Source organism: Camelus bactrianus, chromosome 7, assembly GCF_048773025.1.
Source record: "Camelus bactrianus isolate YW-2024 breed Bactrian camel chromosome 7, ASM4877302v1, whole genome shotgun sequence".
Classification (NCBI taxonomy): Eukaryota; Metazoa; Chordata; class Mammalia; order Artiodactyla; family Camelidae; genus Camelus; species Camelus bactrianus.
The window spans coordinates 21,140,265-21,167,042 of NC_133545.1; the positions used below are offsets into that span (position 1 = coordinate 21,140,265).

The 26,778-nt window shown below is 41.6% G+C and overlaps 1 protein-coding gene across 1 annotated transcript; it reads right to left on the reverse strand.

Moving 5' to 3' along the window:
* Positions 1 to 5,077: 5,077 nt before the first annotated feature.
* GARIN1A (golgi associated RAB2 interactor 1A) lies at positions 5,078 to 24,808 on the reverse strand. Its single transcript, XM_010947566.3, has 5 exons — positions 20,634 to 24,808; positions 17,820 to 18,004; positions 16,763 to 17,009; positions 15,139 to 15,257; positions 5,078 to 10,796 (listed from the first exon to the last, which is right to left on the reverse strand). The coding sequence occupies exons 1-5, from the start codon at positions 20,784 to 20,786 to the stop codon at positions 10,598 to 10,600; spliced, it is 903 nt and encodes a 300-aa protein (XP_010945868.2). The 5' UTR covers positions 20,787 to 24,808; the 3' UTR covers positions 5,078 to 10,597.
* Between the last annotated feature and the right edge of the window lie 1,970 nt (positions 24,809 to 26,778).

Below are 26,778 nucleotides of genomic sequence, written 5' to 3' on the forward strand. Positions count from 1 at the left end.
CCAATAAATAACTGGAAGTTATATTAGAAGCCACAAGAAGTGGAGTTGACATGACAGAAAACTGAGTCAGTGCCACAGATCATAGATTTGAGAATATCACACAGAATGCAAGAAAAGAAGGGCAAAGAGATGAAGTGATTGGAAAGAAAATGATAGCTACGTAAGACATTTATGTTGATCCAACATACAGCTAGAGTCCCTGATGAGGAGAGAACAAATGGAAATGAAAACACAGTCAAAAACGTAAAAGAAAAAGCCATTTCTGAAACAAAAGACTCCATTTGGCAAATGAACAGGATTTTCTCTATTCCAGGCAAACTGAGTATAGAAACCATTGGATCAGAAAGCTCTTGTGAAATTCCTAAATCTTCAGGATAACAAAAGCATTCACTAAAACAAGGAGAAGAAGCAGACAGTCTACCAAGAGGAATCAAATAAGACTGACCTCAGACTTCTTTTCAGCCATTCTAGATGGCATAAGACGATGGAATAATGTAGAAAGAATGTTGAGGAGGATAGGATGTGACCCAATAATTCCATAAATGGCTAGAAATTAATTTAAGTGTAAAGGTAGCAAAAATAACCCTAAAACTCTAAGCACTCTAGAATAAAAAAAGCTATAAGCTGGTTCTTTGAAAAAGAAAAATTAGAGGAACCACTGGCTAACAGTTTAATTTTTAAAAAGGAGGACATAAAGCAAAAATTTGAAATAAGAAAACAAATGAGTACAAGTAACAAGGAGGTGTAGATTCCTTCCTGGGTAAAGGTGGTGACACGAAGCTGTACTATTTAGAGTATAATCCAAGTAGTTAAAAGATCCCCAAATCCAGTGACTTAAACAAAACAGAATTTTGATTCTCTCTTACATAGTAGTCCAAAGGGAAGCAGTCCATAGCTGGTAGAGTAGCTCTTCCATTCTCAACATGTGACTTCCACCTCTGGGTTCTAAGGTGGCTGCTCCAGCTCCTGCCATCATAAGTTTGCACCCTTACCAGTGAGAAGCGGAAAAGGGAAGGGGAGTGTACACTCATTCCTTTTAAGGGCATGACCTGGAAATGGCATAATCACTTTTGCTCACATCCTATCGGTTGAAATTCAGTCACATGGCCACACCCTGGTACAAGGGAAGCTGGGTGGCCATGAGCCCACCTAAGACTGGACAGTCCTATTCTTTATTATTTAAGGATGAAAGATACCTGTGGATTATCAGAAGCCCCTAAAAAGAAGCCATATCACAGAATAACTCCCTCTGACCTCCGCAGTAAATACATAATATGTATATTTTAGTAGCAAAATTTTAACTAGTGACAATCTAACCAGGAAAGAGGTTAAGCGGTGTCCAAAGGATGGGGAAAACAGAACATTTGGGTATGACCTGATAATAAAGAAAGCAAGTTAATGTGATTGTGTGTGTTCTCACAAATTACCCACCACCCCCAATAAGAGAGGTGCAGCCTGAGGGAGTGAGTAATCAGCTCAGGGAAAACAACAGTAAGAAAAATGCTCAAGAGTGGAAGCCTTTGTTGATCACAGCACCGTCTCTGCAGAGGTAGAAAAGCTCAGCTGGGCTCACCATTTTTCAGCTCTCTAGGCTGAACTGACAAAGGTTATTCCATGAGAACAGGATACATCTCCAACTAGAGAAAAGGACTTTTAAAAAGCCTTCTGAAGAGAGAACACAGCCCAGATTCTCACCTGGACAGACAGTGCAGAAGAGATTGGAGGTGAGAAGTGAGTTGGAGTGAGAGCAGAACAGGCAGGAGGTAGCTGAGGGGCTGGGAAGGGGCTGGAGAGAGACTGAGGAGGGGGCGATGGCACTCCCGGGATTATACCAAGGGACAAGTGATGCTTTCAGGGACTCGCTTCCCTGAGAGCTAAGGAGAAAGTGTGGGGCTGGCAGAGCAAAGGAGCTTCCAGTAGCAGCCCCGGTATGAGGTGGGAGTAGAAGGAAGTGGAGATAGCAAAGTGGGCTAAAAGTTGCTGTCTGTCCAAGTATCATCAAAGTCAACCATGCAATACCTAGGAAGAGGTCAGTACTCCCTCCCATACAGTGGCTGTCAGCCTTGTCAGACCCAAGTCCCCTTCTCATGGCAAATATTTTGTAATACCTCTTCTGCTATTCTGAAATACAATTCAATGATTAAACCATATATAAATGTCAATATATACACATATAGTTTTTAAAAGTCGAAATGCTAGCCCAATATAACATAAAAGGAAAAAAACCTAGAGTAAAAATATATATTTCAATATGTAAATGCTTGAGTATGACTCTATTTGAAGTCATAATGAAGTCTAATCAGAAGCTTGTACTCAGAATGCAGTAGTTAACAAAAAAAAGACGCTTACGGGTGTATTGTATTGGCTACTCAAAGACAGTAAAACTGCACCATTTATAGATTGATAAATGAGGTCCCAAATAGTCAATAGAGGTGGAGTGTCGTTATTCTGAAGTTAATAAAATGCCTGGGGTTAGCCTGCTCAGCCAAGGCGCTGAGGGATGCAAATCCAACCACCGGGGTCCCAGCTGCGGTGTGGCGCCACCTGCTGGTGGTGGTTCACTCTGCTTACATAGGCAAGAATCCGGGTCTTGGGGGTGGACCGAGCCCCTCGTTTAGCAACTAGACTGGGCTTAGTCTGCAACCTAAGCTCCCAGTGATGACAGAAGTGGGCACAGTGGGGACTGACGCTTGTAAGAGGAGCCCCAGAGGTCATTGGCCTTATTGCCCCCTGGACTTTGAGAATCACAAGCTGTCCAAAGCTCATGCCAAGCTGCTCTGGGCTTTACTTTTCTCATCTGTGAAGTATAGTCAAAATAACAGCGATCTCATACAATTATGAGAATTACATGAGATTGTAGATGTGGAGACACTTTAAAAAATGCAAAGTATTTACAAATGGACTATCCCGAGTACACGTGAGTGACAATCCCATACCACCAGTTGCCACATTCTTTTTTCATCTAGATTTGGCCTTTGAATAGCAGGGACGGGAGGGCTGGGTGTGACAGAAATTCCTTTCCTTCTTTGTGCAAACCAGCGTGCTTGACTGGAGACTTTAGCGGGGATAAGACCAGTTTAGAATAAACTATGATTATTTCTTTGTATGTCATGGACACATGGTGTGTTTCTGGTTACTGTTGGAACTATTAACATTCAAAAACAGTGTTTTGTTTGGGGACATAATAAAAAAGAGTATATCCCCAAGGGGAAATTAATTGATTTACCCTAAGTCAGGCAGGAATCAGAGACAGAGCAAAACCCTGAACCGTCCCCTCTGGATATATTTCTAGCTTGTTGTATTTCCAGTTGTTTCCTTCAAGTTATAGTTCCTGTAAGTGGCCTTAGCCTTAATAATTCTAAATTTTCATTTAAAATGTTCATTTTATGAAGCTTTGCCATTCTCAGTGGTTGTTCTACTCTTTTGAAACCACAGTCTTGGATTTCTCAAGATTGACCCCTTTTTTCTTTTTTAAGCAAAATAAGGAAGGCTTTATTTGAGGCAGGAGGACTAACACAACATGTATAGGGACCACCGTGATGGAATTTTGCAGTTGGGAAAAGTGATTGGGCTCAACTCTGAATGCAGCATGGATATATGGGGGGTTTATAGCCCAGGGGCAGGGGCAGGGGCAGGAGCAGTGGATGGAAAATTACTAAGAGGAAACATCAGAGGGAAGGGGGATTCTGGCTAAACTGGCCTATTGTTTTGTTTTCTGAAACAAAGGCCTATGGTTTGGAGAGTTCATTAGTAGATCCTCAGTGCCCCCAGGATGCAGGTCAGGACCGCTCATTTCTACAGATTCACTGTCCTCAAGCCTCTGCCTCCCTCGACCTGCTGTCTCTTCAGCACCACTAGAGTCTTAATTGACTCGCTGTTTATTATTTTTCGTAAGCCTTACAGGAGCATTTGTGGTGCTTTCATCTCACTTCCGTCACATGTCCTTCTCAGTATCATGGACATTTTCTCTTTGGTCTGAATTCCATTTCAGAAACTTTAAGAGGTATTCTTACTCTGGCGAATTGTTTTCACAAATGTCATGTCCTGGTGGGCTCTAAATGACTCTGGATAACAGTATTTTGTTTCTTTTCTTTTTTAAGTGATGTGTTTACGGGCCATTAAAAGCTTTACCAGTCCCGTACTTGTCCCTTATGTGTTAAGATCGTTTCTCTGGGAAGTCAATTTCACTGATACAGCCGTTCAGCAAAGACTGCAGTTTCTTCCCTTGTTTGGGTGGTGACAACGTGGGGCAGCCAGAGTAGGTTATGGCAGAAATGGATTTATTTAACAACCTTGAACTGAGTTTCTAATGGGAACCAGGCACTGGAGGATACACAAATGAATAAGATGCCTGTGGTTGCCATGTTTACGCAGCATCCACTTTTCTGCGAACAGCATCACATCAATCAGACTTCATGGTTGAAAGCACAGGAAGTGACAGGCCAACTCAAGCCAAAGGGAGTTTGTTGGAAAACTCTTGGGAGGTCTTGACAACAGCTGACAGTTAAGGGAACCAGACTTGGGAGATTTTTGGTTCTGGGCAGGAACCAAAAGAGGAGCAATAGCCAGATGGATGCCCAGCCACTGTCACACAGCCAGCACTGCCCAGTCAGGATGCTGCCCTCACTGCCACACCTTCATTTTGTGGGGATGAGTGACATCCCTGCTCAAGACAGGAAATTCAGGAGGGAGCATCCAGTTCACTAAGACCATGATGGACCTGCAGGGTAAGGGGAGGGAAGGGTTACTGGAACTGGGAAAGAGAGAGTTGACTAGAAGAGGCCATCACCAGAGGAGCAGTTTCCTTCCATTAGGGACACACAGCCAGCCTTATGCTACTACAAGGGAGGGAATAACTGTCTTGACTCCATTCTCCTCTCTCTCTCTGATCTCCTACCTGGACTTCCCACTGGCCAAACCCACTTGGAGACCAGGGGCAATGGGCCCTTTGACGTAGCCTATAGATCAGCTTGGAGAACAGGCAGGAACCAAAGGCATCTGGGGCACGGAGAGGGTGGGGAAGGGAGAGAGCGGGTTTGGAGGGAAAAGGAAGGGAACTGGCACAGGTATGCACAAGGTTCAAGCACAAGGACAGAGAACATGGTGGAGACTTATTCAAGCCAGAGACAGTGTCCCAAATAGAGTGTTGATTAAATCCAAGTCCTACATCCTTGGTGCCACCCTTGGTCTGCCCTTTCCAGGCCTGTTTCTCCAATTATTTCTTTAATTCTGTGAGCCATCCCCAAATGGCACAGGAGGACACAAAACCCAAGCTCTTTCTGCCAAATATAGGGTAGTTCCTATTGCTTGCAACTGAAAGACTCTAATCTAGAAATTGGTACCAGAGAGTAGATTGCAGATTATAGGTCCTCAAGGAGTTTATTATCCTAACAAGATGGAATAGAATGCAGCAAGACCCCATCGGTGTTCTGGGAGGGGACCTTAACTGTCAAGGGCCCATAGCTAATTAAATTATCAGTTGTTGATAACGAGGACCATTTGATAGCTGAGGATATCTGGGGAACAAGGTGGCTGCTGCCTTAGGACAAAGGGTATGAAGAATTCCAAGACACTGTGGTATAATGAATGCTTCTGATGACACCGAATGACTTAAAGAAGGAGAACAAAAAGTTAAAAGAATTCAGAACCTGGTTCTTTGGGTTGTTGAATTTTGAAGGCAGTCAAAGCTACACTTCAATCCGGTTTTCTATGTGAAAGAGAGGCACAATGATGTAAATCAACTACACTTTAATAAAATTCTTTTTAAAAAGAGAGATGCACAGTGAAAGAGTGTGAAACTCTGACAACTGGGACAAGGATAGCTGAGAAGACAGGGAAGACCCAAACCCTCAAATCCTTCTGGAAATTCCCCACTGCCCATCCCTTGTGAGAGGAAGCCTTTCCGCAATGTTAGGAGGCTGGTAACCAGAATTCAGTTCCGTGATAGCCGGGTGGGTGTGGGTAGTTAAGCACAGAAATCAATGTAGGGAAGAGAAAGTATTTACCCAGGAAAACATGTTGTAGGAATTTGACAATTTGTATCTCTAGACTCTGGGACCATTTATTAGAATAAATTCTAAGGCATTCCGCCAAGGAGGGAGAACATAATTTTAGATAGGACTGATTTTATTGATATGGGTGCTCTTACCAGAGATTATGTAATGATTGTGCTATTTCTCACAGCTCCTTATGTTTCTCATAGTTCGCTGTGTGGGCTAAAGTGAATTTGGATTCAACCTGGTTCACATTATAGAACAATGAGAGGCCAGAAATTCCTTGATGTGATGTAGAAAAAGGAATTCTAAGCCTTTGGGGGACAAAAATGCTGACTCATCGATCATGAACCTTCTGCTACCCTCACCCAACTCTGACCTTTGAGAAGATCCTGCATACTTGTACACCTCCAAGTTTTTGAGAAAGCACTGGAATGGTTAATAGGCTCTCTGTAAGCCAGTAAATGGGCTCCCGTGGAGATCTCAGTGGAGAAAACAGGATGCTGGGGAGCATTCAAGGACCAGAAGCAGAGTCAGGCTTGGTAATCAGAGCTGAGAATGGTTTGCCCTTTTAAGATCTGTGTCTGTAGTTAATTAATTAAGGGTGCTTTGGGGACATTTTTCACGCCTTCTGGTTGTGGGTACTTCTGTTTGGGGATTTACACATTGTGAGTTTCACTTCCTCCAGGAGGAAGCCAGATCGTACTCTCCCAGCCTCCTTTTCAGCCCAAATACATCCTATAATCTGGGTTTTGTCAATTAGACTCACCGGCTTGGGAATGAGTAAAGTAAGGAAAGCAGCACTGCATGGAGTCTTGTCTTCTGGGTCAGGTGGCAGTGGAAGTGTCTGAGTTTAGAAGACGATGATGGCAGGCTGCTGGCCTGGGGCTCCCTTGTGGGAGCTGTAGTGAATGTACAGGAGTGGGGAGTGGGATCTTTGCTGGAGCCGTCCAGTTGTGGCTGGGCTGTCATTCCTTGCACTGGCTATGTGAGCCTTCAAGCCATTTCTCTCTCATGTTTCTGGAGAGTGTGTCAGCTACTGGATATCCTGTAAAATGTTCATTTTATGCTCGAACTAGTAAGAGTTGGTTGTTGACAACTAAAAAATCAGGACTGATTTAAGGTGTCTAGGAATAAAATCAATAGGCAATGACTAAGGTCTGTGTGTCATCAAAAGAATGATGAGGGAGAGGGTATAGCTCAAGAGGTATAGAGCACATGCTTAGCATGCATGAGGTCCTGGGTTCAATCCCCAGTACCTCTAAAAATAAATAAATAAGTAAACCTGATTACCTCCCCCCACCAAAAAAATCATTTAAAAAAGGCAAAAAGTGTTGCTTCTACAAGATGGGGGCAGGGAGGAGTAGGAATGGAACCCAGATGACTTCTGAGATGCCTCTTTACAGCGCCTGCTCAGTTAACAGAAGAGCACATGATCCTACACATGCAAGACCAGCAAGGGCTCAGGTTTTTCAGGAATGAAGTTTTGTGGTCTCCCTACCAGAAGAAGAACCCCATTCAGCTGAGGTGCTGGTCAAAGCAAGAAGTACGTGAAATGGGCAGTAAAGAAGGAAGGGCACGAATACTAGCTACTGCCTTATCACCAAGAGGCAGAAACAAGAACTTCCACCTTTGTTTCTTTCTTTGCAGCAATATACATACTAGGTGAGTCATTCCTTCTCTCATTATTGTACATAGGGTATGTCTGTGGCATTTCAATTTACCATTTGGTATAGAAGTTTTGGGATATAAAGGCAAGATAGAAACAAACCAAGGGAAGAATGGACATTGCCCAGTGAACCCAGATGTGGAAATGGAAGCAGTAATTGAGGAGGCTTTGTGTTTTCGCTATAAAGAGATCTCCTCACCCCAAACATAGGCATTAAGTTAGTTGGAGATTATTTTTAATAGTGAAAAAAATATGCAGAATAAGAGTACTTGGGTATTGAACCCAGGACCTCACACATGCTAAGCATATGGTCTACCACTGAGCTATTTCTCTCAGCTGGATGCAGGACAGGCATAACAGTGGTACACTGGTATGTCGAAAGAAAGAGAGAAAAAGAGAGAGAGAAAGAAAGAGAGAGAGAGAGAGAAAGAAAGAAAGAAAGAAAGAAAGAAAGAAAGAAAGAAAGAAAGAAAGAAAGAAAGAAAGAAAGAAAGAAAGAAGAAGGAAGGAAGAGAAAAAGAAGGAAGGAAGGAAGAAAGAAGGAAGGAAGGAAAGGAAGAAAGAGAAAGAAAAAGAAAAAGAGAAAGAAGGAAGGAAAGGAAAGAAGGAAAGTAAGAAAGAAAAAGAAAGAAAGAAAGAAGGAAAGAAGGAAAGAAAGAAAGAAAGAAAGAAAGAAAGAAAGAAAAAGAAAGAAAGAGAGAGAGAGAGAAAGAAAGAAAAAAAGAAAGAAAGAAAGAAAGAAGAAAGAAAGAAAGAAAGAAAGAAAGAAAGAAAGAAAGAAAGAAAGAAAGAAAGAAAGAAAGAAAGAAATAGGAAGGAAGGAAGGAAGAGAAAAAGAAGGAAGGAAGGAAGAAAGAAGGAAGGAAGGAAAGGAAGAAAGAGAAAGAAAAAGAAAAAGAGAAAGAAGGATGGAAAGGAGGAAAGAAGGAAAGTAAGAAAGAAAAAGAAAGAAAGAAGGAAAGAAAGAAAGAAAAAGAAAGAAAGAGAGAGAGAAAGAAAGAAAGAAAGGAAGAAAGGAAGAAAGGAAGAAAGAAAGAAAGAAAGAAAGAAAGAAAGAAAGAAAGAAAGGAAGAAAGAAAGAAAGAAAGAAAGAAAGAAAGAAAGAAAGAAAGAGAGAAAGAAAGAAAGAAAGAAAGAAAGACAGACAAAGAATACAGACTTTGGAGTTAGACAGACCGGGTTCAGGTCCTGGCTCTGTAACTTTCTCCCTATATGACCTTAAGCAAGTTCTTGAGCCTGTCTTGTGGCTCAGGTTCATCATCTGTAAAATGTGATAATAAGAGTATCTATGTCCCAACGAGTTGTGTGGATTAATGATCTTTGTAAAGTCTTACTATAGTGTTTGGCATATAGTAAGTTTCTAATGAAATTAACTATTATTATTATAATGATGACAGAATCTGGGAGACCAATTGAAGCTATCACAATAATCTAGGTGAAAGCTGATGGAGGCTTAAACCAAGGCAATACAAGTGAGGATGGTTACTAAATGTTTGTAAGCACATTATATTAGAGATTTACCATTTATACAGGGACATTTTTGAGAGTGGAATGCGTACACTTAATAATGATACTAGGGGTGTGGGAGGTATAGCTCGGTGGTAGAGTGCGTGCTCAGCATGCACAAGGTCCTGGGTTCAATCCCCAGCACCTGCATTAAAAAATAATGATACTAGTACAACAGGCACAGACTGGGAAGTGTGGTCACCCTTCATGCTAGTCTGTTCTGAGTTCCGCTTCTAGATGTCCCTGACCAGCACCATCAATGCTCAGCTTCTTTTGATTGTAACATACTGAAAGGAAATTTGTTTTGTTTTTATTTTTATTGGAGCCAGGAAGAAACCAACAAACTTTAGGCATCCTCAGTTCAGACGTCTTTTCCGGCCCAACCTAACTGAGCGTGCACAAGGGAAGAGCGGTCATGTTCTTTCTCCGTCACTATTTTACCCACAGTGCAAACTGTACAGAAGCAGGTCCTCCAGCCTTGATTTGCAGACTGGGTGGCTCAAACAACTCACCAACCTAAATGGCTTTCCTGTGTCTCCAAAACAGGGCTCAGTATCTCTGCCATGTGCTCCCTAAAGGCAGGTAACAAGTCCACCTGTCTTGTTCTCGCTAATACACCCAGCGTCTAGTGCAGTGTCTGGCATCTAGCAGGAGTTTGATAATTGCTTACTGAATGCTGTGGTAGTCACTATTCCCCACTTATCCAGAGGTTAGCCAAAGCTCCTGCCCTCTCCCTGCTCTACACAGACATCGTGCCTTCCTGTAGGCTTTCAACAGGTCCTAGGTAGGAAGAGTCAAAAATCAGTTAGGACTTCCAGTGATGGGTGGCTACCGTCTTTCGTACCAGAAGCCCTGTCTTCTTTAGCAACCAAAGTCTGCATGGCCAGAATGAGCCTTCACAGCTTTACATTAACACAGGGAATGGGGCCGGGAAGACTCAGTTTCTTGCTTGAGGTAAGTGGGGCAACTCAAAGGCATCTCTCAGTTGGTCGCCATCGTTCTCAGGATTTCTTTCACTTGTAGCAGCCCTGACTGTTTTCTCCTCTCTTTGAAAGAGAAAGTTGGCTTTTTCCCCAGGCTGTTTCCTCTAGACTGGCTTTCTTGGCTTCACTTGGCTGCTTCAGCATTTCAGCTGAGCAGACAGAATGTTTTCCCCACTTATTTCCCAAAGGAGTGAGCTCCTGCTCCTAATCAGTCCTTCCCCCGCCTGGGCCCTCCCCTTCCCGCCCCCCACCCCTTCCACAGCACAACCCACAACAATTAGGGACTCACTTGGAGGTTTATTGGTGGAAGAACAGAAGCACCTTGTTATAAACACCATCTTACCTCCCCCATGCTCATTTGGGCCACAATAGGAAAACAGCATTAGAGAAGGTTGTAGCAAGTGCACTGAATGAAGCCAAGGAAGATCACCCTGTTTGGCTAGGTGTCAGGGTCCCAGAAAGTTCTCTCCTAGGGAACTGGCTACAGGACCCTGCAGGAAGTGCTCGTTGGAGTTTTCTTGTTCCCAAAGGCTGTGGCTCAAGGCGGCTCTCATGGGTATGTTTGAACGGACTGCAGATGCCACTGGCGAGGGTGTCTTGTCACAGCTGTTGAGATTGTCTATTTTAATGTCAGTGTTGGTGTTTCTGGAGTAGCCCGAGAATTTCGGAGTCATGGAAAGCAACAGAAGAAAAAGAAAGCATTGTTAAGAATCTAATTTAAAAACTATCTTTTAAGTATGTCTTGTCCAGCACGAGTGCTTTGAGCACAGTTGTGAATGAGGAAATCACTGGCAGTGACAACATACGTATGTGGCACAAGGCATCTAAGAGCAAGTTAAGCAGAGAAAACCAAGCAGGAGGGAGGCTGGAGTGAAGGCCTCTCTGCTGAAGTGAAACAGATACCCCTCCAAACCGTAAGTATTGCTTTTCTATGTTGAGAACCTAACGTCTTATGATTCAAAGGCAAGACCTGAACCCACTGGGATCCAATGCCCACTATAACCAGCCAGGCGTCAGCACAAGTGCAAAGAAAACCTCAACAGTTCTCTAAAACAATAACTTTAAAAAAATCACAACCACTTATGTGTCAAGAGAAACACACTATGGCTAAAAATTTTTCAATGTTGATTTCAGGTGAAATACAGGCTTATTTTAAATGAAAAAAGAAATTATTAAAAAGCACCAAAAAAGAAAATAAAATCCCTATTCAGAGATAAGTACAGAGTGTTTTTTCCAGTGAAAATAATTTTAGAGTTATTTAGCTAGAGACTGGCCATATGGCCTAATAATCTAAAAACGTCTTTGCCACAAAAACCTAGAAATGCTGGATAAAATATAGTCAACATAATTTTAATGCATTGCTAAACTTACAAAAGGTAAAGAAAAAATTCCCGGGGACCAAAAGTTAAAGACCAATGAGGTGTGAGCTGAAGTTGGGTTGGCCAAAGGACTGGCCAGTCTTGGTGACTCAGGCCTTGGGTTTTCATGGCCATGTGACACAGGAGATAAAGTCTTGCACCTGAGCTAGGTGGGGAGTTAACTGAGGTATTTGCATAATTCCAGGACTTTCACAGCCACCTTCTTGGCAAAAGGGGATACCAGAAAGAAATCCATCCAGTGCTACAAGCTCATCTGTATCAACCTGGATTCTAGGTCAAAACAAAATCTCTTCTGAAAATTTTTATCTCTGGGACTGCCCTAATATTGGCTTGAGGTCTGAAATGACACATGGTCCAAGAACTTCCGAACTGAGAAACTAATATAAAAAAAATTCTCCTGGGGGAGAGGGTATAGCTCATTGGGAGAGTGCATGCTTAGCATGCATGAGGTCCTGGGTTCAATCCCCAGTACCTCCATTAATAAACCAACCAACCTCCCTCCCTCCCTCCTCTCAAAAAAACAAAATTAAAAAACAATTTTAAAAAATTTCTCCTGAGCCAGTAATATCTCTGAGGCAACCGACAGAAGCAAACTTACGATGGTTTTTTGGGGTCAACCCCTGCCCCTCCAGTTTAGGCCAACATGAATCCCATAGATAAAGGCCTGCTTGAGATGAGCTCAGATAAAATATTACAGCTACAGACAGTTCCAGGCCCACAGGATCTGTGTGAGAGGAAGCAGAGAGAAGCAACGGGGCATCTGATGTACCTGTAAACAGGAGAGCTACATCTCCCGCAGGTTCTCGGTAGAAAAGGCAGCAGGCCAATTTGAGAAGAAGGAAACTGGGAGTGCAAGGGGTCAGCGGTACAGTCTTAAGAGATTGGGGAAGTGTGTGCCTTAAAAACTGTCAAAACCGCTAGAACACTCTCTCTTGCAGGATGCAGCAAGGAAAAACCACTGGAAATGGAATCCAAATTGAGTAGGAGGGGAACAATAAAAGCAAAGGAAAGAGAAAGTTCAGCTAAAGAGAGGAAAGAGAACACAGCCTGGGAATCCCATACGGTACAAGGCTGTAAACAATTCACAAAAACGACACAAGAGGGAGCTCTAGAGCCCAACCAGAAAGCTACCTTGACCTGCCCCTCCAGAAGTTCGGGAAAACCATTTCACATAAAAATAAACATTAGAAAAGGATCATATTCCGTGGGGAGGATATAGTTCAAGTGGTAGAGCACAGGCTTAGCATGCCCAAGGTCCTGGGTTCAATCCTCAACACCTCCTCTAAAAATAAATAAACCAAATTACCTCCTCCTTAAAAAAATTAAATAAATAAAAATGGGAAAAAATTAACATAAACACTGCTTTAAAAAAAATCCGTATTAAAAAAAAGAAGAGGATCATATTCAAATGCCACCCACAATTATATAAGAAAGAAAGAGCATATGAAGCATAATAAATCCTTACAATGAGTGCATTCTGTGTCTGCCAAACAAATGAAAACTGCAACCTAGCATTTCAAAATAGTCTAAAAGAAATTAAGACTATGACAGAATATATGAAATAATGATACGCCAGAACTCAAAAGATTTACAAATGTGGTGATAAAACTGAGAAAAGAATTAGACATTTCTAAAGGAAGAACAACTACTTCCAAAACGAAGACTAAAACCAGAAAGAACACAAGAGAAAAGCAAAGCAGATAATTCCTTAAGAGAAATAGAAGGATAAAAGGAGAAGAAGAGTTTCAAGAATAAAAAAGAAAGAGAAGGTGGCAGATAACTGGCAAAGATGATCCAATATACTAACAGTAAAAGTACCCAAACAAGAAACTTTTACATTAGAATTGAAGTTAAAAAAAAATACTGGGAAGTCCGCATAAAGGCACACCATGACCTGGGGCAACTGACCCAGCATGGTCACTGCTGGGACCTGCCCCAGAGCAAGGCTACGAAAGCACTGAGAGAGAGGATGTGTGGAGAGTCCTTTGCGTAGAGCAGCTGCCTCTTTCCCCTCCAGATGAAGGAGAGAGCCTTCCTAGAACCACCCAGAGGCCCTGAGCAGTGCCCCTGGGGGCTGGGAGACCCAGCAGGCCAGAGCACAATCCTGCCCAGGAAACGTGGAAGGTGGGAGAAATGGGAGAGCAGGTTTCTTTGATGACAGAGTGAGAGGAGTTGCTTCTGTGTCCAGGAGGCACAGCCCTCTCTCCAGTGGCCGGTCAAAGTCTGAGAGGATGTCTCCTGAGGACCAGATGTGGGCTGTACCAGACAGCGAGCCAGCCCGGAGCCACTGTAAACCCTACCTGAGAGGACTCACTGAAAGGTGAGGGACTCTGACAGCTAGTGCCTGGGTGGCATGGGTGCCTGCAGAGCCAGGGCCTGAGGCAGGTGGAGGCTGGATGGTAGGAAGGTGTCCCAACATCACTAGAGTTGCATTGGGGTGGGGAGGTGTCATGTAGGGGACTTCAGAGAACCCAAGGAAGCTCCTAAAGAAAAAAATCAGCTTTAAAATTAGGAAACAGAAGGAGAGAAGTGACAACCCAGTTTCCACTAGGAAGGGCCATCTTAATGAGGCCAGGCTGAGTGAAAGGGGGCTGATGTGATCAGTGCAGAGTTTGATAATTTTCAGGCACTGGACAGTTAAATTTCAGAATGGATGCTGTTTTTGTAGTTTAAAAGGACCAAAAGATCTTTTATATTCTAAGAGGGAGCCCTTATGCTTATGGGGCCTGCCCAAGACCAGCTTTTATCCAGGAGCAAGAGGAAGACATCTCTCACTGAAAAAAAATTAGAAAGGGAAGGAAAACATTGCATTTCAATGTACGCTACAAGTTGTACTTGTTCAACGTATTATTTGCACTATCTTGCTTTTGTTTTCTATCACTTGTTACAAAAAGAATCTAACATAATGACAGTAAATTAGTAAAACTTTGGAGCCAGCAGTGGTCTCCCTTGTGGGTTACTATCTATTCTGTTCATTTTACAGAACAGGTAAGTGAGGCACAGAGGCCTTGAGATTGTCTTACCCAAGGGACCTTGCGAGTTGGGATTGGAGATAATTAGTATCCAACTCCATGAGCCTGCTTTATTACCCTTCTTTGAATTAATTTATTCATCCCTCACTCCTTTTATTGAGCACCTTCCACATGAGGACACTGGGATTTGCCTACAGAATATTCAGACTAATCAGCAACTGTCTATAAAATAGATAAACAACAAGGACCTACTGTATAGCACAGGGAACTATATTCAATTTCTTACAATTACATATAATGGAAAAGAACCTGGAAAATATATATTTATGTATGTATATGTATAACTGAATCGCTTTGCTGTACACCTGAAATTAACATAAACTACACTTCAATAAACTACACTTCAACTACATTTCAATAAAAAACAAAATTAAAAAATAATCAGCCACAGACACTGCTTTCAAGGACAAGCTAACAATAAAATTAAGGGGAAAAATCACATGCAACAGTCTAAAATGAAAAGAAGGAGCTGAGATAGGTAGGCAGAGGGTGTCACTGACCACCCCCGCCCCGGCCCACCCGCATGGCTCAGTTCTGCAGGAACAGGTGCTGGAGCTGCCTGCATGGAGGACCCACCTGTCTGCTGTGAGCTGGGACCTTCCTGAGAGATTCAAGAAATTGTCACTGGTCTTTTCGGCTGCCAACAGCATGGAGCTTTCGCTGGGCTGGGAGAATGACGGGAGGCTGCTTTCAGACTGGGTGGAGAAATTTACAGTCAGATGACCAGGTCTGCTTTCTGATAGTTCTTAGCTTCTTCAGGCCAGAACTTTGAAGAAACTCACTTGAGTCTTCCAGCCTAGTCCTGGGAACCTGTTCCTTAAACATTAAGCCCTAGAATCATCAGACCAAAAACGGGGCCCTCCTAGCACAGTCACCCCCTCTCTCTGATGGGCTGCTGTGGCTACTCTGCCCAGAGCACAAGGTCTGAACCTTATGAACCAGAGCAGCAGAGCTGTAGGAGCTGACTTTCGAAGTCAGTGATAACATACCTAAAGTATACCACTTAAATGAGATGAGGAAAGGGCTTAGATTCTGAAATCTGAAGGTTTAAGGCAATCCAATCTATTAAGCTTTTCCTTCCTGTGTTTCTACTCTAAGCAGGTACTGGGAAAGCCTTCTGTGTATCAAAAGAAAAAAAAAACCCTTAAATAAACTGAAAGGGAAAAATAAATCCTTAGGGAAAATACTTGCAAAAAATTGTCATCAAAGGCTTAAAATTTTTGATGTATAAAAAGCTTTGTTTTACAAATCAATTTAGAAAAATGCAAAGCTGCCAATAGAAAAATGGCCAAAGAACATAACAGACAATGCAAAAAAAAAAAAAGTAACAATGTTCAAATTCATTGAAAATCAAAAGATATGCCATTTTTTAACCTATTGTATTAGAAAATTAAAATTCATACTTCTCAGTTGAGATAAGGATACAGTGACGCAGACATATTATTTGAGACAGTGTAATTTGGTACTTTCCAGAAATAATATGGCAATATGTATCAGGAACCTTAAAAATGTTCATACCCTTTGAATTCTGCTTCTAAAAATCTGAGAAAACAATCAGAAGTGTGGATAATACATAAATGCTTGTTTCAGCATCAATTACAATAATGAAAAGTTAGCAACAACTCTGAGTGTCTGATATTAGGGGAATGGTGATGTAAATTTTAATTCATTCATACAACTGAATAGCATGAAATTATCAAAATGATGTGCATAAAGAGTATTTAAAAGAAATGGGAAAATGCTTATGATATAATCTAAATGGAAAAAATCGACATCCAGAAATGTATATATATTTAATGCTTTCAAGTATATAAATTAAAAATTAAGATGAAAGACTAGAAGGAAATATGCCAAAATGTTCCAAGTGATTGTTTAGGGCTGGAGAGAAGTGGGGGTGATTTTTCTGTAATTTTCTGATTTTCTTCAGTGAGTATTATTCCTTTATATCACTGAAGAAAAAACCTAGCAAAAACCAGAAAACAATTTTTAAGTGAGTTAACTATTTCATGGCTCTTTTTATAGGAAAACAAAATTGATTTGCTTTTTATGTTTGTAGACCCCAATATGGTGTGTGCATATCATTGACCTTGAAAAAGAAGTCTGTCCCCCCACAACACTAGGCTCTAATATCCATCAATTCTCAGGAGGCAATATGCCTCTGATTCCTTGCTTACTCTCTACAGATCTTGGTGAAACTTACTGTTTCGGTGGAGCTGCAGGGCAACTTGGGCACCAGGCAGTGAGAGATTTGGATTCTCGGGTCTTTGGTGGTGATGGACAGACCTCTCTGCAGAATTTTCACCAAGCGGATCCAGAACTGAAACACGGCCTCTGGGTGTTTTTCGTGGAGCCTCAGGTAGTAGATCTTTTCAGTCACTGTTCTAACCCTCAGGATGCGTTGGAGCCGGTCACAGATTCGTAGCTCCACGTACTTCAGGGGGAGAATCCTGGACACAACCAGGAGGTGCCAGTGATTTTAATCAACCATGCTGGTGCCTCCCTAGAACTTGGGTCAGCCTCACTAGGCTCCCACCTCTGCTTGGGGGACTCCCAAGGGAGAAAGCCTGAGGTCTGGGAGTGGGAGTGATCACTAAAATGGACTCTTCTCTGATTTCCAGAGCCTGAGTTATTAAGGAATCTGCCCACATCAACGACAATGGCTGATAGTTGACATATAATATCTCATTTAATCCTCAAAACAACCCTTTGATGAAGGAAAGCTAAGTAGTAGTAATTCCATTTTCCAGAATTTGAAACCATGGCTCAGAGAAGGTAAGTGATTTGCCCAAGTTTAGATCTTCTTAGGTAGGAACTGGAACTAAGGTTTTCTGACTCCATCTCCAGGCTTCCCTCTCCCTAGATCCTGATTAATTGTGTTGAAAGAATAAGGGGAAAGATGGAGATCTTTTAAACAGCCAGTAGTTTTTTTTTTTCAATCTCAACACCTCATAATCCTATTTGACTTTCATATCACTCATCTTTTTTTTTTGAAAACCTCTAAGTCTATATTGACAAAATAAAAATAAACAAAAGTAAGCCAAGATCCTCAAAAACTATACAGGGACTGGTGCTCTACACGGCACCAAGCACAGTGCTTGGTACATGTAGATACTAACTATTTGTTAAATGAATGAATGAACTCTACATAATTTATACACTAAAGAACACTATCCTTTCTTTTCATCTGAAGTCCAGCTGCCAAAGAATGCAGTCATTCATCCCACCCCTTCTGGCCCCTCATTCAAGCCTTTCTTTACCTGCTGAGGGTGATGACTGGGGCACTAGCAGGTGTGTTCCAGGTGGACAACTGACTCTGGGGCCAGGTGACATTGGCCATCAGGAGGACGTTGGGGAGTGGCAAGGAGGGCACCGAGGAGGTCACCCCCAGGATCACAGTGGTAGACCCTTCACAGACATCCATCCAGTTCCCTGGCTTAGTGACCTAAAAGTCAGCCCCAGGCACATGGGTCAGAAAGAAGCAGAAGACAGGAGTGGAAAGATACAGGTGCTAGAAAATGGCACCTCAACTTGGCAACAGGCTTGAAGCCCCTGTGCTTTCTGCAGGTTCGTGGCGCACCGGGCTACCCAAAGAGACAGGTTCTTTGGCAACAGGAACACGGTGCTGCCCTTCTTCATGTCCTTTGCATTTACTAACTTTCAAAGGATGCACTGGGGAGTGGGGAGGGATAAATTAGGAGTTTGGGATTAACATATACACACTACTATATATAAAATAGACAAACAACAAGGACCTATTGTATAGCACGGGGAACTACATTCAATATCTTGTAATAACCTATAACAGAAAAGAATTTGAAAAAGAATATATATGTATATGTATCTGAATCACTTTGCTGTACAAGGGAAACTCATGCAACATTGTAAATTAACTATACTTCAGTTTTAAAAAATGTTTTAAAAAAATGATGCACTAGTAAGAAAAAGCTGAGTGGCATTGAAATTTCATTCCTCCATCCTTGGGTAGAAGAAGTCAGCACAGGTTTCTAATGGTCTGGAAAGGAGAGTGTGCAAAGAAAGTTCCAGAAGGGGAGGAGAGTGAGGAAAAAGAGCTGTTGAATGGGGAGGACTCAGGCAGCCCAACTTGAGGGAGGTTTGGGGAGGTTCCCCTAAAATGAATGAGGGCATGGCTTATTGCTCGGTCTTGAGTGTAATAAGGGCCTGTTCTCTTGCAGCACCCAGGGCTTTGGCAGGACAGGGAGACTGGATGCCTGGCACTGGGTCCCAGTGTCTCACCTAAGAAGCACCAAAACCGTGGCCTTTAAGGAACCACAGGGACCAGAGTAAGGAACATCTGAGGGGTGATCCCTATTTTCCCAAGACCAGAGGGCCTTTTCCCAATGTCCTAGACTTTGTAAGATCATTAGGGCCATTTACAGTCAGTGGTGGAACTGGGGACAAGGGGAAGGCAAGCCCCAGGAATGACTGAAACGTAAGTTTCCACAAGCCTGAGTAGATGTTGCTCCAAGAAATGTGAATTTTGATTTTGGGGAAAGAAATACCATTTCTTGGAGCCCACGTTGTGGAATGAAATTCCTATGTACTCCAAAACACAGAGGGCTGCACACGTTGAAAGTAAGAGATAAATGTTTACAGGTGACAATAGTGGTGGTGATGCTGAGGAGAAGGGAGGGAGGGAGCAGCACGATGATGTGGGTCAGATCGTTTCCAGTCAACTCTGCCTGGGCCAGCTTCAGCATGCACGCTTCCCCCCTCACTGGCACACTCTGAGTTTCCTGCTGCCTGAGTCACTTCGTATCTAACCGGAGAATCTAAACAGTTGTAATATTAGGCCAACCGGAACATGTTAAAGCATCATACTCAAATAGACAGGACTAGAATTTTGTATCCTGAGTCTGGATTTCCCACGTTCCTGCTCCTTCTCCTCTGAGCATGCCCCCAGGCTGCCAGCTGATTGCCCAACTGTGCAGCTCCCTGGGGCAGTGCAGGGATCAGGGAGCACCTGGAGCCGTGAACCAGCTCTCTGAAATCTAGGGGACCTCATCAGAGAGGAGCTCGCTGCTCTGTGAAAGGGTCTCCAAATTAAGCCCAGTACCCACCTCCAACCTCCTGTAACTTCTTACCGCTGTTCAACTCCACCAATTGGTACTGGAGACCCTCTCTGTGTGTTCCAGACTCTTGCCTTCACCCAGGAACTTGAAGTCCCTCTGCCCAGAAGGTTGTCCCCCTGCTCTTCCACTTACCAAAGTCTCAGCAATACCTCAAAGAATGGCTTAAGACCTGTCTTCTGGGAAGCCTTCCACAACTGCTGATGTGTAGGGAATGCTCTGCGCACGCTTTAGAGACCAGCTAGTCCAAATCCTCTGACATAGAGCTTTCATAACATGCCCTTTAAACCTACAAATTCATAAGCTTCTCTGCCAGGGACACTGTCTGATCTCTTTTTGCATCTCTTGCCTGCCACGCAGCTTGCTGACTAACTGGTTATGCCATACCCGCAGTGGGGCACAGGTGTGCAGTTTCCAGCCAGACCACTAGAGGGAGGTGGGCAGCACCTCGGTAGGATGCCAGCAGATTGAAATGACCGCCCCCCACTCTCCATAAAGCATGGTGGCTCCATGCATCCCAGGCCATAAGTGCTCACTTCCATAGGTCATATCCCTACTCTTCTGGGGGTGGTAGGATCTGGGCAAGGCTGATTTACGCAGGGATCTTGCTCTCAAGCAAGGCTATTTATAAACCATCCCAGAAAGAAGGAGGTTAGGCTTCAGAGAAGGGATTCTGACAGCTGCTTTCATCCCCTCTAACCAATTAGTGTGGACCAGCAGCCCCAGGAGAATGCTGATGGACTTGGCCTGGAGAGTGGGCTCTGCTGTCTCCTTCTGTAGGTATAACTCTATTTCCCAAAAGCATCTGACCTGCAGGGAGCCCTGTAATACTGTAGGCACAAACTGATGCGAACTTGGGATCCAGACCCTCTCATTTTCTCTGGCTCTACTGGCTTCTTTCTCCTCCTCAGGGCTTTTGGACCAATCCCTAGGAACAGGCTGTGGAAAGGGAAGGTGAGCTGGCCCTCAGCTGCACAAGGGTACCTGGATAAAGTTGCTTTCAAACACCACTGAGTCGGAGAACAGGTTGAATTCTGGAGAATGAATTAGTTGACAAAGAAGGCCATCTTCCACCCCAAGTTCCACTCCAGGGCCTGGTTCCCTGACCTCTGGTGGGAGGCCCCTAATGGTACTCATTGGTTCTTGGGAAGTATGGGCTGGGGAACATCTCTGGGGCTCCACGCAGACCCAGCCCAACCTCAAGGTGTTGGTGTGACCACTACTCCCCCCACCTCCACAGCTCCACCTCCCCTCCTGACTTATGGGCTGTCCACCAGGCCAGGGAGGGCCTGTCGGCTCACAATGGCAGGAATGACATCAAGGAATGTGATGGGTCACAACAGGAAAGGAAAAAAAAAGAGGCAAGGAAGGATTGGAGGTAAGCAGAGCGTTTTTCTCCCCTTTCCCACTCACTACAAACTAGCAGTAATGTAGTCTACTCCATTTTTCACTCAATCTCCCCTCACACTTGAGGAAAATGATGCTCAAGACTGTGAGCTGCCAAGCAGGCAGGAAGAGCAAAGGGAGGCTCTCGGGAACCCACAGCCTTCAATCCTCCCCACTCACAGCAAAGGAAGCCTCTTGCAAAAACTTTCTCTGTAAGTGTAAAAGGCTCGCCTAGTGTCAGGCCCTCACTGGTCCAGGGGAGCTCAGGATGGGGGCAGCAGTTCACCCCAATCCTCCCTCCCTCATTTCTTGGGAGAAAATAATACCAAGCTATTGACAAAGCAAAGAGGCTTATTTATTTGGAAACTGTGAGCAAATGAGGAAATGTATTACAGTGGTATGCTGGAGCACTGCAGAAACGATCATGAGAGCTGACTGTAAAATTTTCAGGATTTTAAAGAATCAGTTGTTAGACACAGCCATTATTAAACATTTAATTATAGAAACTTACAATTAAATAAGTTATACAAAAAACAAAGGTAATAAATACCCAAACTCATTACTTCTTAATTGTCTTACTGCATTTGATGTCTCTCTATTCCCTTGAGGTTGTTTGAATCTATCGCATCTACATGGTAGAAATACTATATATAATGTTGGGCTACCACTGCCTCTCTCTTCTCAGTGTGTACACGGGACCTTCGTGGTGGTCTCTGTCTTGACACCAGCCATGTTGGGAGTTATTTACACCATGGAAATCAGTCAATGCTACAAATTGGGCCATGATTTATTGTTATTTTGATTATCTAAAATGACAGAGAAAAAGCCAACGATGCCAATTGAGAAGTGTGTCTATAGCTGTTAGATTATGGGCACAAAAAAATCTGAGCAAATAATCTTCCAGTATTTGAAAGGTATTATCTAAAATAGCAAAGAAGTTGCTTGTCAATAATGAACAGATAAAGTTTCAACATGAGACTTTGTTATTTCATGTTTCCCTTATTAATGTAAGTGGAAAAAATCAGCCAACATTCATGTTGGAACTACACTGACTTCTCAGTTACACAGGTTAGCTAGGAATATAAAAGTCTGACAAAAAGCTATGAAAGCTTTCTGTGAGAATCAATTAGCTATCTGAAAGTTACAATAAAGAGTATTGCACATTCTACTATTAGCTGTTAATTGTGTGCTATACATAAAGTAAATTTTAAGTAAAATTTTATAAAGTAAAATTTATTAAGGAAAAAACATGTATACTTGTATGTTATTTATATATGTATACATATACATACTGTGTGTATGTGTATATATATACACATGTATGTGTGTACACACACACACACACGCACACACACACACACACATAATTTCCCTAGGATAGCTGGTTGTTGAACATTTATTAGCATACCATTGTAGTGGCGCCAACTCCTCTTCTCCCACTGCAATCTCCTATCCCTGGTACCAGGACAAGAAACTTTAAGTGAAAGACTTCTTCAGATTGCATGAAGTTGAGGAGGGATGAGCCATTGGTTATCTTTCTCAGACTTTGGCTGAACAGCTACCAGGATCTCTCACTTTGGTGATTATTCAAGGAGCAAGCCAAGGGGTTAAGTCAGGTCTCTGGTCTTTTAAGCTCTCAGGACGCGCACTGCTGCAGTCCCCCCATGACTGGGGTTAAATCTCCTGGTGCTTCTGTTATCACTGGGAGGGAAACTTGCTTCTCATTATTTTCCCAGAGCTGGTACATCAGAAGCAGGAGCTTCTATCTCATTAGCTTACTTCTTAAGATTTGCTTATTAGAAAATTTTTGTCTTTTTCATTGATACAAAGTCTAAAAGACCAGGAATTTAAACATTCACTCTTCAAGGTTATTACTTTTGCTTTCTTATCATAGTGCTCTCTGTTCATGACATTTTTTTCTCCTTTTCTTGTGGAAAAAATAGAAGGAAATTTCTCTTCCAAAGTTTGTAACATAAACTAAAAATTTAAATGACACAGAGACCATCAGCATGACCCCACGTGCTAGAGCACCTCACTTGTGTAGTAAGTTCTTGTTTTAAATAAGTAGATTTCTAATCAGGAAACGCTAATATGACAGTCAATTCACAATTGCTTGCTTCTTGGTTTTTGCCAGAGACTTAAGGTTTTTAAAGGTTAAAATTATATGTAATTAAAGCTACTAAAATAATAAGGAAAATATTTCAGTATGCTAAAAAAGTAAGATGTGTGTTTTCAGTAAAAAAGGTTCATGGAAAAGAAATACAGAGAAAATAGTTTTATGCATAATTGGGATTTTAAGTATTTAACAAATTCTAGAAGTTCTTCGTAGCTCCAGCTAACTTTGAGATACCTAAAAGGGACCCTGAGGCATCTTAGATATTAAATTAACTAGCATTATTTGGTATGTGAAGTTAAATATAATCGATCATAATTTTACTAATTGTAAACAAGTCTCTTTGTTGATTGTAGGTGTTTAACCATGCCTTTTAAGTCTTTCGTCATTACAAACAGTTGAACTGTTGCTAAAAGGTGCTTCATCTTTAGGAAGACTCCTGGGTAGTCTATGGAAACAGTGGGTTACAACAGTCCCACACAGGATGATGGCTATGCAAGGATTCCAGCCCATACCACCCTCTGACGCAAAAACAAAAGGCTGTCCTGCCACTGGGGCCCCTAGATTAGGCATTCAGAGAATTGTTTTACTCCCTGATAGGCAGGGTCAATGCCCCTGCTCAGCCCAGAAGTAGTTTCAGAAGAACTACCAACCGGTTGCCTCTCTGCACCCTGCCCCATAAGGTTATGGGAGTAAAATCTCTGAGGGGAATGGGACAGGAGAGAAGGGGGCATTCAAGGAATGACACAGCAATTAACACCAAAATGGTGGAAGAGTCAACTTCCACTAGAACTTGAAGCTCAAGATGGCAGGAGATTTGACTTCTAGTAGAACTTGAGCTTAATAAGAAGCTCATTGTAATACATTAGCATGATAAATAACATGCCCGTAGAAGCCATGACAGTTCTAGAGCTAACCATAAAAGGTCAAAGAGTGGGCAGTGGCCCAATTCCTGGGAATCCCAGCCCCTTCCCCAGGGTAGTTGGAATAGTCCTCCCACTTGTGGGCATGTGAAGCTACCAAGCCAATAAAAACTGGCAACACCACGCCTTATGGCTTCTCTCGCTCCCTCATATTCCTGCACTGTCTATGGAGCGTGTATTTACTTCTACTTTAACCTGAGCACCCAACCCACACACCTCATGGGCCTTCTCTTGCCTTCTGAAACAGCCTACACTCTTTGTAGTACGTATCTCTCTAAATAAATCTATCTTTACTCAAAAAAAAAAGTAGAAGAATAATCACTGCAACATTGGTTGAAGTAAAAAAAAAAAAAAACACTGGCAATAACTTAAATGTCCATCACAGTTAAACTATGACACAAATCCTAATCTTAACCATAACCCTAACCCATATGATGTAATATTTTGCAACCATTGAAAGAGTAAGGCAGCCTTATATATACTGATATGGAACAATTACCAAGGCCTATTAAATTAAAATAAGATGAAGAACAGAATATATATAATATGCTACCACTTGGGTAAGAGGAATTTTAAAAGAATATACACATTCTTTGAATATACTTGAATATGCCCCAAAATTTCTGGGAGGATAAAAATATAGTTGCCTTAGGTGGGGTAGAGCATTGGTAATTGTGGTGAAAATGCAGACTTATTTTCCACAGTGCATGTATTTTTATGCTGTTTGAATTATTTACCATGAGCATGTATTTCCTTTTTAAATAAATTTTAAAATAAAAAGTGTTTAAAAAAATAAAAAGTATTAAAGAAATATCCTATATGTGGCTCTATGACTACTTACCAAGAAGCAACTATGTACAAGGTATGCCACATACTGAAAAAATCATTACCAGCTCTGAAAGTAGTCTAATCAGAGTTGCGGACATGTGGTCAGGGCTGTCTTGAACATGACTCTTTACCTCCTGAATAAAGATACATATTTGAAGAAACAAGGGTGGGAATATATTCAAATACAATAAAAAGTATAAATGACATCTATACAAAGAGTAAGAGCACTAGAAATTATAAAAAAAGTAATATTTAAAATATATATTTAAATATACATTATATATAATTTTTTAAGGTTCTTTAAATAATTGTTTAAAAATTACAACAATGTAACAGGTAACATCAAGTTTAGAACACACGTAGAAGTAAAATACATGACAAGAATGGCACAGAGGATGAGAGGGGAGAAACAAAAATGTACTGTTGCACAGCTCTGACATTATACATGAAGTAGTACAATACTATTTGAGCAGCTAAAAAGCACGAAAATTATAAAAATTGAGAAACCTGTAGCTAGTGGATCTAGAAAGAAAGAAAGAAAACACAATTGCCAATCTGGAAAAGAGGAGACATCACTACAGAGCTTGTGGATTTTAGAAGTATAATGAGGAAATAGTTTTAACAATTCAATGCCAGTAAGTTTGGCAACTTAGATGTGCTATATAAATGACGTCATATAGAAATTACTAAAACTGCCTTAGAAAAAACTTTGACTTAAAAAAACTGATTTAGGAAAAATCAAATATATACATTCATCAAAGACGCTGAATTTATCTTACCACAAGTAAAATTCTAAGCCCATATAGCTTCACTGGAAGGGTCTATCAAATAAGGGGTAAATAATGTCAATCTTACACAAATTCAGGAAACAGGGTAGGAAAGAGTTCCCAATTTGTTTTATAAATCCAGCACTATCAAAACCAGATAAAGACAGTGCAAGAAAAGAAAGCAACAGAACTTAGATCAACACTACTGACGAACATAGACACAAAATTTCTTATCAACAACAATGAAAGGAGAGAGATGGTCATGGACTGGAAGATTCAATATCAAGATGACAATTCACCCCAAAATGATCTGTAGAGTCAATAAAATCCCAATCAAAATTCCAGAAGGCTTTTAAACATAGAAATTATTAAAGGGAAAGTTTGATTATAGGCTTTTAAAAATAAAATTTTGAACAAGTAACACACTTACAAGGTACAAAAATCAAAAAGTATCAGAAAGGAGATAGTGAAGTCTCCTTCCCACCCCTGTCATTGGCCCAGTTCCCATCTTTCCCCCCAAAGAAGCCACTGTTGTCATGTCTTGTTTATTCTTTTAGAGAATGTTTACACATATTTATGCCAATATAGTACATTTAACTTTTCCTATCCCCTTTTACATAAATATTCTAAGCCTTGCGAATATAATGTTCTCCAACTTCGAATTCTTCAAATCACATCAAACTATCTGCTTATATCAATTATCTAATTCTATATTCCATAATGTTAGGCAAAAGGGAGAAAGGAGTCCAAATTGCACTCATAATATTACAATACAGAAATGCCTGATGTGTATTGACAAGGTCTAGAAGAAAACAGTAATAAAGACAGTGCTCAAGCGATGAATTATGGATTGTTAAGTTGGTATATGTTTGTCATATAAAGTAAATCAAGTTTGTTGGCATCGTTGATATTCTAAAAGCAAAGCAGCATGTAAAATAAACATGGTAAGTTATAGTCATTTTGTAATTTTAATTTTGTTACAATAGGTTTTTTTAGAAAAAAAAAAATCTCACATGTGCTCACATAAGAATTACCTCAGGAAAGAAAAAACTCATTATTGACATATTTTGTGGTACTGCATTTTGACCAATCCTTGAAAAAGAAAAATACAA